The 17,546-nt window shown below is 29.2% G+C and overlaps 2 protein-coding genes across 3 annotated transcripts in view; one reads left to right on the top strand and one right to left on the bottom strand.

The window, feature by feature from the left end:
- RpL8 (ribosomal protein L8) overlaps positions 1–17,546 on the bottom strand; it is a 263,507-nt gene that overhangs the window by 110,818 nt on the left and 135,143 nt on the right. The gene's annotated exons all lie outside the window — the stretch shown is intronic.
- The window catches only part of Fas1 (fasciclin 1), a 96,403-nt gene that overhangs the window by 67,960 nt on the left and 10,897 nt on the right, over positions 1–17,546 (top strand). For both annotated transcript variants that reach the window (XM_067288504.1, XM_067288505.1), the window contains exons 2-4: positions 13,257–13,401; positions 14,668–14,777; positions 16,308–16,492. In XM_067288504.1, the coding sequence (XP_067144605.1) occupies positions 13,257–13,401; positions 14,668–14,777; positions 16,308–16,492 (440 nt within the window). The remainder of the gene's footprint in view (positions 1–13,256; positions 13,402–14,667; positions 14,778–16,307; positions 16,493–17,546) is intronic.

Raw genomic sequence — 17,546 nt, 5'->3', positions numbered from 1 at the left:
TCGCTAGCACACCGATAAGGATTTCGCATCAGTAACAGCGAGTTTGAGTTTTGCTAACTAATTTAACTCTAAAGTACAAATAAGAAACTCATTTGTACCCAGAAATCATTTTGAAGGCAAAAATGTCGTTTTTTGAATATTGATTTTACTGAAAAGTTCGCACGAAAGTTATTGAAATGACTTATGAAATATTGGAAGCAGCTTGTATGAAAGTTATAATTTAAAATATTTGAGAATGGCTAGAGATATGCAGGCTTGTAAAATTTCAATAACAGTAACAGATACGACGACAAGCGCGGTTGAAACAATACTTTGGTGGAATCATTTGAACGAAAATGGTATAATAAACAATAATGTTCTATACTTCGATAATAGTTACAGCTGACGACATTGTCAAAGTTGAAAGTGAGGAGAAAGGGAGGGGGAAAAAAACAAAACAAATGTAACATTGCAGAAAGTTTACAAGCCATTTTCTCTGAAGAATTTTACAGCATTTTGAATTTTACGAGAACTACATTACAATGAATTTAATATAAAAACGTCTACCATACATTGTGGAAATCATAATAAAGAAAAGCCAAATTAATAATACAAATTTCATTTTATGTAAATATTTAATGTAGTTCGAATTCAAATATATGTAATGCCTTATTGAAATTTGAAAAATTTGTAAATAAAAAATGAAAAGATATTATTATTTTTTAGCATAGAATTTATTGAACATCTGCAATCCACTTGTCAAAAAGTGATATAATGAAGAACCATCATGATCGGCTCTCAATCTACTTTTATAGGACATTCCGGACATGAAACTCAATTTCGAAACGACTTTCTGGAAGGTTCTTTTCTTTTTCTTTCTTTGTGGCAGAAAAGTTATTATTGTTTCTCTTGTATTTATCCAAGTATATCGGAGCAACACATCCTGCAACTGATATTAGTAAAAAATTCTCACTATTTTGCACTCACTTCCGTTCCTCCTCTGCTGTAGAAAACATTGAATATCAGAGTAATTACTTTTATGTTCAACAGTTCGAAGAACTGTGGTTCCACGCTTGATGAAATAGAAAAAGCGATAAAAGAAAACTGCATGAAACTTCAGATTCAGAAAGAATCGAAGAAATTTTTCAAGCAAAGAAAAACTATTGCTGAATACAATTCCCCCTCCCTTTTTTTATTTATTGCGATAATATTCGGCAATAATACATTTAATCATTTGGAATTACTTTAATAGACTTTATTATTTTATAAACAATTCTTTTTAATCAAAGAGTGTTTCCATCGAAAATTTCTTATGTTGTTGCCATACATCAAAATCTTGTAGAGCAATTTTTTATTGTTTTCTTGATTGAAAGTATAGTACATAAATTGTTCATAAATTTAATAAAGTAGTAATCTTTTAACATTCCATCAAAAAATAACGAACTTATTAAAAGTATTCGTGATGCATTTTTGCCGCAGTTAAGTGAATATTGATCCAACTGCAAAAAGTAAGATTGGTTCCGGAAGAGGGGGAGAAAATATTCACATAAGAAACTAAAAATAAGATTTTTCTTTGTATACTCACCGAAATTAACCTCAATGGTAATTCTTTTTTCTTCGCTAGGTTACCACAAATATATTAATATTCTTTCGGGTGAAGTTTCCTAATCAATTTATGGAAAACAAATGGCCTCGATCAATCAATACGTTAACCTCAATTCGGAAAATATCAGATAACTCTTCTGGCATTTCGGATCTTGAATTAAATTAAATGATACTAATTTTATAATATATACTTGAATGGTGGAAAAAAATCAACTCTTTTGTATACCTATCTTCTTTTTATTTTGGTAAATTATTATAATCTAAAATTTGATTATTTATTAAAAAGTTTCTTGAAAATTTTTTCAATGGTATCGTTGCTATGGTTCAGATTAATCTTAGTAGAAGGTAAAAATTCATGCAAGAATGACAGGTAAAAATAACTATCGCATTTAAAAAGGATCTTGTTTCTTCAAAGAAGAGTCCAGTGCACTCGAACAGAAACTGTTTTATCTTCAATATAAAAAAAGGGGGATTATTTTGCTTTAAACAAAAGAATTTGTGCTTTAAAAATGTATCCCAGAAACTGATTTTGTTCAGCGAAACGGACGAAAGAAATTTACGAATAAATCAATAATCGTATTTCTTCAAATAACAAATTGTTGGGTCATTTTCACCCATTTTTTTTTTTTTTTTTAAAGGGAAAGTTACATTAGAAGGACCTACTTAGCGGTAATCCATGTCATTGTGTAAAAAGAAAAGACACGATCAGCGGATCTTGCAGTAATGGCCGCGACCATATCGAAAATAGCATTTTCCACAAGGTTCAACAAAATGCCCAGCTAATCACTTTATCCTAAAAATATTCATGATTATATTAATCTCAAAATCTAATTATCTCTACACATTTTATCCCGCTAATTAAATTTGTTGCTGAAGCTAAAACTGTTTAACTTTGTAATGATCGTGTAGGAAAATTGGATGAAATATTAATTGAATTCTTAAAGTAAAATATAGTAAAACATCTCTGGTAACTCCAATGGTTTATAAAAACCATTAAAACTAAGTGGATGGTCATTGACTTAGAATAATTGCCGTGGAATCTGCCCACTTTAAGTAGGAACATCACAAAGAATCATTGCAAGGATACTTGTCTGATCCAAAGGAACTATCTAAGGAACCGACTTGGTCTGCTAAAATTGGATCAGTGATCGACCATTCTGAATCGATGAATTGACTAAAATAAATGGTCTTAACTTTCTCGTGAACAACGTTTATTGAAGAACAGTGAATTTAGAACTAGTACCAAAAATAGCACAGTAAAAATCAATGGGTATTTCTCTCCTTCAATTTCTAGCAATTTGTCTTGTAAATGCATTACACAAGTTTCGAAAATATCTACTTATTAGAGACTCATTTGAAATTTAAATAATATTGAATAAGGTAGAAGATCACTTCTTTTTTTCATCTCTTCCATTCTTTTCTTGACTATTTTCGGAACTTTTTACGCTGAACAGTAATATTGATTCTTAATTATTTTATTATCCAAAAGCGAAATTATGTGTATTTGCATTAGAATATAATGTAATTTTCGTTTTGAATCGAATTGTCTCTAATTCCATATGCCAATTTACTTTTATTTTCTTCTCTAATGCCAAAGAAACTTCAGATAGTTCTATTTCAGTTTCTATTTTTAATTAAATTACGGATTTGTATAGAGTTAACTTGGATCATTGACAATGGAAGATAAGCGATCCAAAATTTCTTAATATAACTTATATTTTTATACATTTTTTTTATTTTTTCGTTTCCTTCCCTTTAACCTTTCTTAATGCCCTACTTTTAAATGTCAGGAATGTTTCATTTAGTTATTTTTAAAACGAGTGCATTAAAAACTGTTAACGTTTTAAACGGTATTTAAACAGCTTAAAGAACTGATATCGATTGGTAATTTTGTTAAAAATCCTAAAATCCTTTCTGGAATAAATTATATTATTGAAATTTTTCGACTGATATCTTCTTTGGCTAGCATCTTATCGATTATTAGTACGAGTTTTTTTTCCAAAACGAAGGATAACAAATAAAAGAAATAAAGAGAAATAAAAGTTTTCGAATCGATGTTAATATTAGCATTTGCCAAAATGGCATTTAGCCAAACAAGGTCAGGTGCCCTTCAGGTAAAAATAAATAATAAAAAAGAAAAAGACTACTCAAACAAACGGGGGATTGAACTTGTTGGATAATGGACCATTTCGAATATTTCAATCAATGTTCAGTGAAAGGAAATGGATTTTTACGAGTATTTATAGCGCGATCAGTGCTACTGTTATCAAATCATTTCTGCTCTAGTGAGATTTCTACTTCAAATAAATAATTACGTTAGTCGAATTCTGTACCGAGCGTGTTTATTTTAAATTTTAAGCTTTTGAGAAAGTAGACAAGAGGATAACTAAACGTTTAATAAGCGCACTCCACTAAAATAGAAAGTATCGAAAAGTTGAACCCCCATAAAGACGATTCATTATTTTCAAAAATATTCGTATTGAAGACACGTATTGAGCTAGTGACTAAGTAGTATTAGTAGAATCCTTAAATGGTATCAAGTAGCCTTAATGAGGTTTCTCGAACCCCTCGAAACACAATTTTCTACTTTTAATATCGAAAGTAGATGGTGATATTGGTATTCAAAGTGTTTACTCTCTTTTAAACCGGAATATCATTCCTGGATATTTTACATTAATTATACTCGAGGAATTCTTTTAAATATTCAAGATTTAAATTAAATAATTGGTGTAAAAGTTGTATTTCTGTTAAAATTTTAAAAATTTTATCTATTAATACTTTACGTAGTCTTTGTCCTTTTTAAGGTTAATTAATTTCAATTAGTCACCTAAATCATTAATAGTAATGTAATTTTAATCCCGTTTATCAGAATAAACACACAGTTTGAAACTTTGTAAAAGTAACTAGGCTCAAATATTAATCACAAAAATATAAATTAATAATTTTATTAATTAAGCGCTTAGTATGAGGCACATCGGCCATTCCCGAGGACACGGTAGAGAATGCAAATTAACTCGGTGAAGAACAGCTTTAAATTCTTAAACGGCGCAATTAAATAATATAAAAATATGTATAATAATTTACAACCTAGTAAATTTATTAATTTTAACATAGTAATAAAAATTTAACAGGAACGTTAAGCTCATATTGCGGAGCAGAAGCGAAGTGTCTTTGAATGATGGCGCCGTTATTTAGATATATACTTGTTTTCAAAATAAACGAAAGATATATAAGTAGGCAAGAGTCTACAGACATCTTTTACTTAGAAAATATATTCTGTCGAAAATCCAATAATCGTTCCATCGACGTTTTGAAAGTGAATACCGTCATAAATTGCGAGTTCTTTTAAAAGCCAATCTTTTATCTACTTTCTCGAGTAATGTTTAATACAGCCAGAGACTTTGTACCTATTAATCTCATATGTTATCCTCGCCAAATTCCAATTTCCTTGTCTTTAATCTTTTCTGAAAATTCGGCAAAACTATTTTGGCTGTCAGTACATTACTAGGCGCGTAGATTTGATTTACGACCATTTTACAAGATAGCTAGTAACTTAGAGCCGAGAATGATTCGAATTTAAAAATATCTTTACTGACAAAGCGAAGAAAAGTGTTTTAAGTTGTCTTTTATTAAAATTGCTCTTTCACATCTAGATGGAATTTCTCCTCTCGAAAGATTAAGTTTTGCGTGTGACTCTAAAAGAATCCATTAAGGTTCTTTAATTGATAATATGAAGCAGCATCAGTTCTTTTTTTTCTTTCTTTCGTTATTTGCACGGTATGTTTTTTAGTATAAGTGCAAAATACATTATTAATTTCAATGATTCTATCTCCATATTTTATTGCTCTTCTTTTAGAAAAATAATTAAAATTTTTATTTCAAGAATCTTTAGAACTTTATAAAGTCATCTTATTGTTTTTCTCTTAATCGTTGTCATTACGGTTATATAACTTAATTATTTCTAGAAACTTTTCGATTGTTTGAACTTTATATTATTTCCAATTGTTAAACTTTCCAAAGCTCTAAAGTCTTTTCTTAGAATTGTAATTAAATATCTCTCAAAGCTTGAAGCAAACTATCTTATTACCTTTAAAAGTCTTATATATATATATATCTTATATATATATATATATTATTTTTAATTTTATCCTCTCTTTAATCTTTCAATCTATAACTCAATTACTGATATAAAAAGTCACAATTTATTTTTCCATTCTGTAAGTTCGATTTGTTGTAACAAGTTTTTTCGAAGAGTTGTTTATAACAAATAAAATAATCTCAATGAAATAGCCTAATAAGTAAGGATTAGCAGAAAACATTTCTGTGAAGAATATTCTGAATTCACGAAGAAAGTCAATTTTCACTACTTTTAGATCATTCTTCACATTTTATCGACCGCTCAACATACTTGATTGGAATCCCATAGTGTGATTCTATCCTTTTGCTAGGAGGTCGCTGACTTATGAGGCTGCAGGGAATGCCTAAGCTTGTTCTCTCTCGTATGTCTTCGCAGGAACAACTTTTCGATTGTTTGCGACAGTCAAACATTGTCCTAAACGTCATTCTATCAAATTTTCTAAGTTTTTTCTCGGCTTCCTGCAGAGTTACAATGCGAAGTGTGTGAAAGAGGTGAAGGTACTCACTCTCTCCCTCTTCCTCTCTCTGTCTCTCTTGGAGTTTCATTCGCGACGTTACACAATAGATTTTCCACAATTGAATCTTCCATTATAATGATTTATTTTTGATTTCGTGAAAAGATTAAATCTGTTTTCGGAAAATAAATTAAACGTTTTTAAATTGTATCGAAGTTTGTTATCTCATTTATGATAATGTAATAGTCTCGAAGCATCTATAATAGTGCCTCAATGACTATTATATACTTGGATTATCACAGAGTAAACCCGTTCTTACTGAATCTGATGATGTTTGGAAATGATTTTTTATGTTTTGCTAATGTTAGCAGTCTTCTTTCTAATATCGTCGTGTATATTTTGATGAAAACTTAACCTTTGTGCCCTTCGTTCAGCCAACAGCTATTGCAATCCTACAATTTGATGATTCACGTTAACCATTCTTACTTGTTGATGATTGCCAATTAATTATACTACCATTTAGATGATAATGCGTCCCAAAACATAGCATTAAGCACATAAATGCTAGCAACACATGAACAATTGCAATTTCAGATGGAGCGAGGGAATTACTCTGTACAATTTTGGCAATTATTAGATCCTCATCTGTTAGTGCGTTACTCCGTTGAAGGTAATATTTAATGGAAAAGTTTCATAATTAGCAATATGAATTGTATTATATTGCATTTAAACATCATTAATGATTTAATAAGAAAGTAAAAATAAACAATAAATATCATTTTATGAGCCATGATAATAATAATTTTATTAATTTGAGGAAAAACTAATGGCTGTCAAACACTGCTTATTCCACAAAATTTACTAACTTAGTAAACAAATTAGCGAGGTAATTATATTCGCTTTAATCGTTAAATTTACTTTTATCATTTTTTCTTTAAAGTTTATTTTGTGGTTATTAATTTTTATTATTTTTACCCGCTTTAATGGTCTGTACTTAAAGGAATATGTAGTTACTTTAAAATATATATATATATATATATATATATTCTAAAAGCTCAGAGTGTATCGAAATTTTTATGGTATTCTGCTATTGGATATTTGTGCAGGTTTATCCTAATTAAATCTCTACAGCAGTTTTTATTATATTCTATCGTTGATTAAAAAACAACTCTGTTGTTTCTCTGGATGTTAATGGAGTGATTTAATATCAGAATGGTTAATCTGTAAGTAACATTTTCAGTAGAAAGTGTCAAGAAATTGGATTTTAAAAGCTAAAATACGTTCTTCTTTACTCAATTATCTTCTAAATTAATATTTGTGAGAGTTTTAATTCAGTTTATAAATGTTATATTAAGAATACGATAAACTTCTCTTAAGAAAAACTAATTATTTAATACATTCGCGTAGAAATCAATTAAAAATTCGACGAATTAAATGATATTAAATAGTATAATAATTTCTAGAAAATTATAAATTCTTAAAGTTTAATATAAAACTCCCTTACCCTATCGAAATTCTTCACAAATTTATGTACATTATAGAGAATTTTTATTTTTGTATACGAGCTTAATTAACAGTTGACTTCATTAGTTTACAAGGCAAGAATTTTAAATGCGTAGAATTGCCAAAAGGGCCTAGAAATTAACATGGTTCATTTACAATTAATTAGTTACCATTCGCTAATTATGATAATAGCAAAGGTATTAAACTCACATGTTCTAAACAGCGATAGAGCAACCATAATGTCATTAGTTTAGAAAAATGATGCAAATCGAGAAACAGGGACATTAAGGAGATTAACGGGTCTAAGATTAAAAATCGAAAAAAAAACAAATACTTTAGAAAGTTAATCCTGAAAAGTAATCGAAATTTTTGACTAAAATCGGGTAGCGTGTGCATTTAGAAGATTCTGATAGTGGGGTAGCTCTAAAAAATAGTTTCAGCTTAGTCGAGAGAAAATCCTTCTCGAAGAGAGTAGATGATGGATCGACTTTGATACTTATTGTCGAAAAGGAATGAAAGAATATAATATTTTCTGCCGATGTGACGGATCGCGCTTTGTAGCTTTGATCTCTCATATTGATTCTTCTCTGCGATCGATCCTCAAAAAGTCAGTTGTAAACGGAGGATATCTTTCCAGAATTACCAGAAATGCTGAAATTTCATTTTTTCCTTGTATTTTTTTCTCCTGTAAACAATAAGTTGAGGTTTCTCGGACATTTTATTTTTTCTATTTACCTATAAAGACATTTTTTTGGGGGATAAAACTTGAATCTATACCAGTATCGCATATCCTATTAATATTGTAATGAATGGGGATGGTTATGTAACATATATACTCCATAATAACTCGATACCATTGAAAAATTGTAAATTTATTCCATTTTTTCTGCAATAACAGAAAAAAAACTGTGTAATGGTACGATGTAATTTATTACATTCGTTCTGTTAGATTATTCTATATAATAAATTGGAGGATAAAATAGACGATATTCATTGTGATGTATAATGTGTATTGCTCTACAATATTTCGAACTCATAATGTATAATGTTAATGTATAAGCAATATTTTTTTTTTTTGTACATGTAATATGTACGATGTTATATTATGACTCGTAACCTATACGTCTTTCTATTTTTTCTTTATGTTATATAAGGATATAAATATTTGATTGGATCAAATTGAATTTCGCTTCTATATAACTATTTTTTTTATGGTGTACTATTGCAAATTTTGTCGTTTCAACAGTTTTGTGTAAAAAAAATATATGAAAATTGAAAAATATATAAAAAAAATTGTAAACTTTTCAATATATTCTTGACCTATTGTAAACGAAATCAATTTATTATTTTTTTTTTTTTAGAAATATTGTATCCTGTTTACTAAAAGTAACAAGAATTTTTACTTCCTATAGCGAATATTTTGTAAATTTGTAGAAATTTTAAAACTTTTGTCACGGTCGAAATAAGATTTTTCTTTGTGTAAGAAATAAGATAAGAAAGAAAGATGTCTTCTTTCCATGATTGTCGTTTCGATGCCGAACTAACACGGTTTGCTTTGTTGTTTTTATGCTGTTGTTTATTCTTTGTTGGTTTCTTGTCAGGCAAGATGGCTGCCAGAATATACGTGCGCTATCAATGATCGTACGTGCGCCTTTTACACAACTATCAAAAGTTATAATAGAAAAAGATTAAATGGTAGAAAGTGAGGAAAAACTTATCTCTATTTTTTTTACCTCGTTTCGTTATAGATATAGAAAAATGGCTTTCATCCAGGAAAGATGCTATTTTGATTTTCGTTTAAGAAAGATATATTTTTTTTTCCTCCCCTTCAGTTTATGATCAATGAAACAGTTCATCACCACATCTAATTGTAGTTTGGAAGTCAATCGAATGAAGTAGCATATGGCGTGAAGATGGGAAAGCGATCAGATAATATTCAGTAAAAGAAGGGTGCAAATCCCATCAGATATAGGACACGACAATATAGGACAGTCACCCGTCCTGTCAGGTAAGTGACAGATTAGGAAGTTGGATCGGAAGCTAATAAATTCGATCGGAAGTTGACAGGAGAAGTTTCTGACCTCCAGTCTTGGCAAATAAGTAGGATGGGATTGGAGAAATGATTCTTCTAGATTGAGCTTGATGGAGATAATGTCTAGTAGGGCTTCTTTAAGGACCTAATGATTATCGAGGCGATATTTTATGATAATGATAAATGTGAAGTACGAAAAGACTGGTAGAATACGAAAATGTTTTTCTGGAATTATCTACTAGAAGAATTTAGTTTATCAAGTCTGCTTTTTTATATACACAATTAGACAAAGAAACTTACATTAAGTAAGACTTTTTTTGGAATAGAGAAACGTCTTCATCACTATAAACAGGAAAACTTTCAGCTGGTTACTGCTTAATATGGCGCTTCGCTCCATTAAATAAAACTACAGCTGACGGAATAAACGTGGTGTCTAGATATTTTTTTTTTCGTGTAGATTATTCTTAATTGTGATACAATTCAGCTCGTTGTAATATAATTAGGTAGTGGCATTGATTTCTTTGTCACGTCTATGATAAAGGTCTGTAACCTGATCCATAGTCATAGGTTTAGGAAGTTTTAATTATAATTAAAATGTCGATAAAAACTCTTTCTTAATTGAAGTATTACGTGTTTGTGCATAAAATATAATCATTATTCTTTAACTCATCAGAATGATAAACAGTTTTACTTCAACCTGAAGGTAATTTGATATGTAAAATTATACGACCATTTTCTTCGGCTGACAGTTATGTATTAACTTTTTAACTAAAGAAGTACAAGGAAAAAGAAAAAAGATATTCTACCGTTGAAGAAATTTTGGACATTAATATTACTCCCTTGACTTTTTTTTCCCTTCAAAATTTTGGCATTATTGGTCAATGAAAAGAGTTTTAATATCCGGAAAACAGAATTTAATAAAAATAAATGATGTTTAAAAAATAATATTAATATATGGAAATTATGTCACGTATGAAGAATTTTCTAAAGTTCTTTTTAAACACGTCTCCTGTAGTATAATGTAAGTTCGGGAGTTATATTTTTCTTGATTTTTTTAGTGTTTAAGTTAGTAATAAAATATGGGAAAAGTCGTTAAAAAATCTTCTAGAAACAAAATTTTAAAGTTCCTTTAAACATTTCAGAAAATATTTGTACTTAGAATTTTATTGAAAAAGTTCTAGAAAATCCAACGTAATTTTCATAATGTAATTCAAGAAATTTTCGAAATTTTGTCATCACATTAATCATAAAAGTCTGTATTCTCATTATAGCTGAAAAATCGTTATATTTGGCAAGGTTTTTTTTTCTTATTTTCTTTATATATTTTCTCGATTTAATCATTTAGAAAAGTAGATTTTAATCTCTTAAAACTTGTTCGACGTTGACAAAGTGAAAATAAAATAAAAATTGTTAAAACTTGTTTGATTCTTGTAATACGATCATCAGAATACTTTTATCGAATCAATAGTTTTGAATCTGGATCAAAGGTAAGCTTTTAGTAAATGGTATTGCATTAAGACCAGCAATGCACAGTTGCCTAGAATAACACGTTTGAGTAATTACCACGGAATTGATTTCTGTAGTTTCTTAGTGCACTTAATGGGAATCCGAGCAAGCGAGACTACTAACTTTAATGCACATCCCACTGTGTTTAATTTTCCAATCAACTTATTGATTTTTACGTGATAATGATTTTAAACTTTCATAAGAAATAACTCCGACTAATAGCCTCTTTCTTTATTTTATCGTCTTTTATCGTGAAAATTCCACTGTTTTCTTTCAGTCTGTTGCTCTCTTCCATGTTTCTCTCACTTTACGAAATGATATAAAATAAATTTTTGACATTTCCTCTTAATAAATCTATTCGAGAGCTATAAAACGTGAAAGGTAGCATTTAGCTATTTAAATGTAACTTATCTCGGTAGGTTATTATATAATAAATCGTAAGCGCTTTATTTTAAGTATATCAAGCGCTATTGTTAATTAGAAAAGATCAGCAACAGTTATATCTGATGTAACTCTTACTGTATTTTCGCGGATTGTCCGTCATGTCGGTCTATCCGCGAAAATATGGTAGAAACGGAAGTAAAAGTACGTGAGAGGAAGCGCAAGAAAAAACTATTTCTTTTTGTTTTCTTTTTATTTATTTTTGTGAACGTGACAACAGAGAAATGTCTATAATTTCGATTTTCGAAATAGATGCTACTTGTGTGTATGCTATTTGTAAACATCGCGTATGTTGTCATTGGTATTTCACAATGATTCGAAACCCTTAACTCGCCCATGTTGACCATTGGGAAGAATAAAATGACAAGAATAGGAAAACGTGCTTGAAAAAATTCCAATTCGCATGCAACTCGTAAAATTGCATTTGAAATAGGATCGTGTCGTGAATTTATTGCTTAAGTCTTTAAGTCTTCGTAGTCAAATTGACCCGGATATACGGAAGTAAAGTAAGATACAAATGGATTCGGTTTAAAACCTCTTTCTCACCAACTTTACTTTTTGACAAACGGTGCGGAAGGAAAACAAAAATCCAGTTGGAAGATGCGAAATATTTTCTGGACTTGTTCACAGTTTATTTTTTTATTTCACTTTAAACAACTTACTCCAGCCTGGACATATTCCATTATATAAAAGCAATAGAAGGTGTGTTTTTTTTCTCCTTCTTCTTTTGCAAAAATTCCGCCTAAACTTATTCAAGAATGGGATTGAATAAGAAAATGTTTAGTGTAGCATGGGGAAACTTATCTGACAGTTGGCTGAGGATTTTTGCCTGAAGTAAAAAAGAAGAAATCTTAAATAAACGTATATATCTATAAGGAAGATGGAATCCGACAGAATTTGAGATTTGTTTCAGCTATAAATTAGCTTCTAATGTTAAATCTGGACTATTCTTTTGAAATTCAATTCTTTGATGTAAGTCTTATATCTTTAAAATACTATTTAGATATAATATAAATATTTTGAAAAATATATTATAAATTCTTCGCGGAAATTTTATCGAAATCTTGTAAAGTATTTTCTTTAAATCTCCCCAGTATTCTTGTAAATCTCAATATTATTGATGTTTTATTTATAAAATATGTTTTATTTTCTTTCGTTTATATATCTGTTCTGTATAGTATATATATATATATTTTTTTTCTCCAGCGGCAAACTTTCTATATTTTCAAGTTCTTCCTTTCGAACGAAACGTGTCAAGGAAATCGTATTCTGCTACACGCGAGGCATCTTGTTTACCGAGAATTTTGTAACAAGAAATTTTTGTTATTGTCAGAAACAGTGCAGTTGACAGCCTAATATCTGTCACCATTCTTCTGTCATGTGACAGCAACCGGTGCCGGTTTGTCACTTGTCTTGTCTTATTTCTAATTGTTTTTCGAACTGTTTCGAGAAACACAAGATGTTCCTTGACAAGTAACATACTGATCTATCTTTTACAATACAAGAGGGGAGGAAAAAAAGAGAATAATAAATACTTAATCTCTGATCACGCTTCTAGACTAATTATTTTGGAATTTTTTGCTTCTCTTTTTTTTTAGTTTTTCGAATTGGTAAATAAAGATAAAGTGCTTCCAGAAATGCTACAAAAGAAAACTGCAACGGTTTTTGCACCCACTTCTTCAGCAATAGAAGCTGCGAAATGGATAACGAAGGATGAAGATAAAATTGCTGCTTATCACGTGGGTAAGTTCTAAAGATTTATTCTTACTCGTGCAGATTTACATATAACCTGGCATGCATATTAATCTCTCCTACGTTGCAGTATGATACACCTACTTAGCTATAAAAGTCGAGATGAAGTGATAACATCTACTATTAAACTTGCAAAATGCACGTACAAGACGTAATCAGTGAAATTAGATAACCTACACGCTTCAAAATAGCCATTCAAAACACCAGAAATGATATCATTAGAACAAGGAAAAAACAATTCAGAATATTATATAATTTTGTTAATATTTTACTTTATTATTTTTTTTAAAAAAAAGCTAAGTAACCATATTAAAATTTAAAATTTTAAAAGTAATATATTAAAAAATAGTACACATCAAGTAATTTTAATGATTAAAAATAAAATATAATTAAAAAAAACCCAAACTAATTTTAAATATCTTTTTTTTTAAATGTTATTCTACTTAATATAAAATTTTATTTTTCACAAATTCATAATTTAAAAAGAATTTCAGTCGATTTTACTCAAATATTTTGGAATAATGCCATAAGAAAATGAGGATAGGAGACTTTTAACTACGTTCTTCGTATGGCATTGATGATGTAATTGTATAACAGTGTCATAAAAAGGGGAAAATAAACAGTAAAACATTAAATGTAGAATTTCATGTGCAGCTTTTCCCACCGTAATGTTTTTAACATACACCTATTTAAAAAAAAAGAAAAAAAAAATATACGGCATTTGAATATTTCATAAGAAACAATCTTCTGGTTACATTACAATACAAAGGCATCAGATGCGGCCCTATATTGAATGAATAAAGTAGCGTAGATCTATATAGTAACAAAACATCTCGATAAATCTTCACTTACAGCAGTAAACGAAGAATGTCTCCGAGGTAACATAACCCCATCTCGAAAGTAATTTCCTACACAGAGAAGTTTTACAAATTACTCATGTTTCTTTCCAAAGTTGCAAGTATCGATTAGTGTCTGTTTTTGTGAAGTGTTTCTCCCAAGGCAGTTGTTTAAAACATGCAGAAGCGGACTAAATGGTGGAGTATATGACAAATACTAATGCCACTCTATTTTTGCAATGGTAACTCCCATAAGAGAGTAGTAGTATCGTTTCGGGAGTTTTCCTTCCACCTGATTTTCTCTTTCGTTTAATTGGCTTGTCTTTCAAAAATTTCTATATTTTAAAGTAGTTTGTGTATCAGAATAACTGATTTATATTTCTTTAAATAAAATTAAAATATTTATTATTATTTTCCTTAGCTATAACGTTAGCAATGAAGAGTAGCTTTCCCACTCATTTGTCATCTTATTCGAGTGGTGCACCTCCATTACAGCTGACTTTATACGAAAATGAAGACACAGGAAAAACGGTAATATTATTATTATTTAAAAAAAACATTAATTTATTCTTATAGATATTCATTGAATATTACATTATTGTTCCGAGTGTAAAATTAGTACTGAAAAATTCAAAGCGGCGAGTAATGTTATTCCATTATTTATCTGCACTCGAAATATATGATTTATAAGCGGTGATATAATCCTTATAAATGAAAATTAACATTACTCGCACGTATCTTTAGATGCAAGATTATTTTCACGTCCTAATGTAAACGATTATTCGCTAGACTAAAACGAATAACGTTTAGTCGTGCGCATTGGACAAGAATATTTTAAGGGAATATTCGATTAGTAAGTATCAAGTTCATTGAAATCTCTGCTTTTATCGATTCGGACCTGTCTATAATTCATGTCCGATAAAGAAAACAAAAGAATAAATGTAGAATATTTCTGCATATTAAGGAGAACAAATGTGGACAAAGCATTCCCCGAAGTACACAAAAATGTCATTTGAAAGACTACTGAAACGCAAAATTACTCTTTATTCCTTTATGTAAATAACTTTTATAAAAATTCGAAAAACATTAAATTTATTTTGCCATTTTCCATTCTAGAAGACATTTTTGTTTACAACTACAAAAAAAAAAAAGTAGTAATTCTTTGAACGATTTAACTTGATGCCATTTCGATAGAGACATAACAAAGATTATAAATCTAAGGTATCATTTCTTAAAATATTTCTTTATGCAAACGAATATAACTAATCGTTTCAGTCGTAACTGTCTCTGCATAGATGATCATAAATTTTCTCTCGGAATTACCTTAGAGAATTGAAATGGCCTGGATTGCAACCGAGAGAGATCGTTTCGATCAAATCACAAAATGATAATTGAAGGTACTTCTCCAAAATTATATTCACAGCAATTAATCACTCGCCTATCAAATCTAATTAAAGGTAGACGACGATAATAAAATAAATCCCAACGTTTTAATCTTAAATAATCGTCCAATTTGGAGAATTTTTCTTTATCTTGTAAACTTAGCTCATCCTCCATATGCATACACTCCGGTAGCCCCCGAGGGATATAAAATCATATAGATCTTCGGATATAATGGTCATACGAATTGTGTGATAGTGGACACAAGTCACGGTTCTTTCACTCTTAAATTCGACTTGTGACCAATTGGAGATAAATCTATATCAAATCAGCAATATTTTTACTACTTCTACACGTGTTAGAAAAATCAGTTATAACATTAAAAGTTGGAAACATGAACAATTTTTGCTGTTTTGGAATGACAAATCCCATTTAAAACTATTGTTTTTAATTAATTAATATAATAAAATTTAAAGAAATTTCCATAAAATATCGAAAATTATTCATTTTAAAATAATATCTCACATATTTCAGCTGTTTCAATCATTTTTGTCGAGTAAAGTAGCAATCAAGTAGAACAAGCAGATGTTACTAATGTCCAATTTTGAATACAATTTAGGGAGTAGGCACACGTAAAGAAATCATAAAATTTTATTCAATTATATGCTTTTTAATATTTAGGAATATTTTGTCAACAATGCTAAAATCATAGGAGAAAGTACGTACTTCACAGAAGAAGGAATGAAACAACTACTCTACGTCATCGATGACATTATGGAGCTGTACATTCCGAAGAATAATTTACCACCGACGGCACTAAGTCTCCTAAAACAACCTAAAATATACGACATCAGTAAAACATTCGAGTGAGTAATATTTAAATATGTTTTTTTTCCATTTTATTCACGTTGCAATTAATATGTCAAGTACACCACTGATATATATACATAAAACTCTTGAAGAGGAATCTGTGGAATGTAGGTATTAGTGTTATGAATAAACAATAAGAAGCTGCTAACTTCGTTTCTTATTTATGTACAGTACATGCCCAACATATACGGGATAATGATAATAATATGATTATGAGCATGAACACTCGCTGTAGTAACTTATGAAGTATAAAACTTTTATATACATTATACGTAAGATATAGAACTTCATTTCTAGAAGTTTAATTATGCATTTAACCTTTAATACTATTCTAGTTTCTCTAAGCACTTTCAAATCGAATAACGTAAATTTATTATATTTTAGTATGTAATTTTGTTAAATTTTATATTGTTGAATATTTATATAATAAAATAATCACATTTAAAATATATTAAATTATAGATTTTAATGTAGATGTGTACATTTATGATGTTCAGTGATAATACATACAAATTATATTATGTTAAAAGATATGTATGCAAAATTAAATCGAACATTTTCTGTTAATTGTAAAGCAGTGGCAAGTAATGCTCTTACAGTGTAATTATAGGCATCAATATTAACACAATACTGAGCACAATCAATATGCATAGCATCGTATTGAATGAAATTACCTTTTGTATATTAATGGGCATGTAATATTAACATTCTTTAACATAATAAGTACGACTGAATTTTTCAAAAACTCTCCAAAGAATGTAATATTGATGTAAATGTTATATTTGATCTCTAAGGACGTGATCGTAGTTTACATTTCTTTTAAATCCATGAAAACATTGTCAAAATTTCTTGTGTTTTTCCCTTATATTGGCAGTTATTTTCTTACGTCGTGTATTCTTTTCTAGTTACAAAGTTTTTTTCAGTTAATTAAACTCTTGTTTCTTTTATAAATCAGTATCGAAGAAGAGCTTTGTCTTCTTGAACGGTAAAACAATATGAATTTAGAGTTTAACTTCTTTCAAACATTATCCTGTTTTTTCCGAATCTAAA

This window comes from Centruroides vittatus, unplaced genomic scaffold (assembly GCF_030686945.1).
Source record: "Centruroides vittatus isolate TY-2023 unplaced genomic scaffold, ASM3068694v2 scaffold_861, whole genome shotgun sequence".
Classification (NCBI taxonomy): Eukaryota; Metazoa; Arthropoda; class Arachnida; order Scorpiones; family Buthidae; genus Centruroides; species Centruroides vittatus.
The sequence above is the reverse complement of the archived record's forward strand: the minus strand, read 5'-3'. Positions and strand labels throughout refer to the sequence as shown.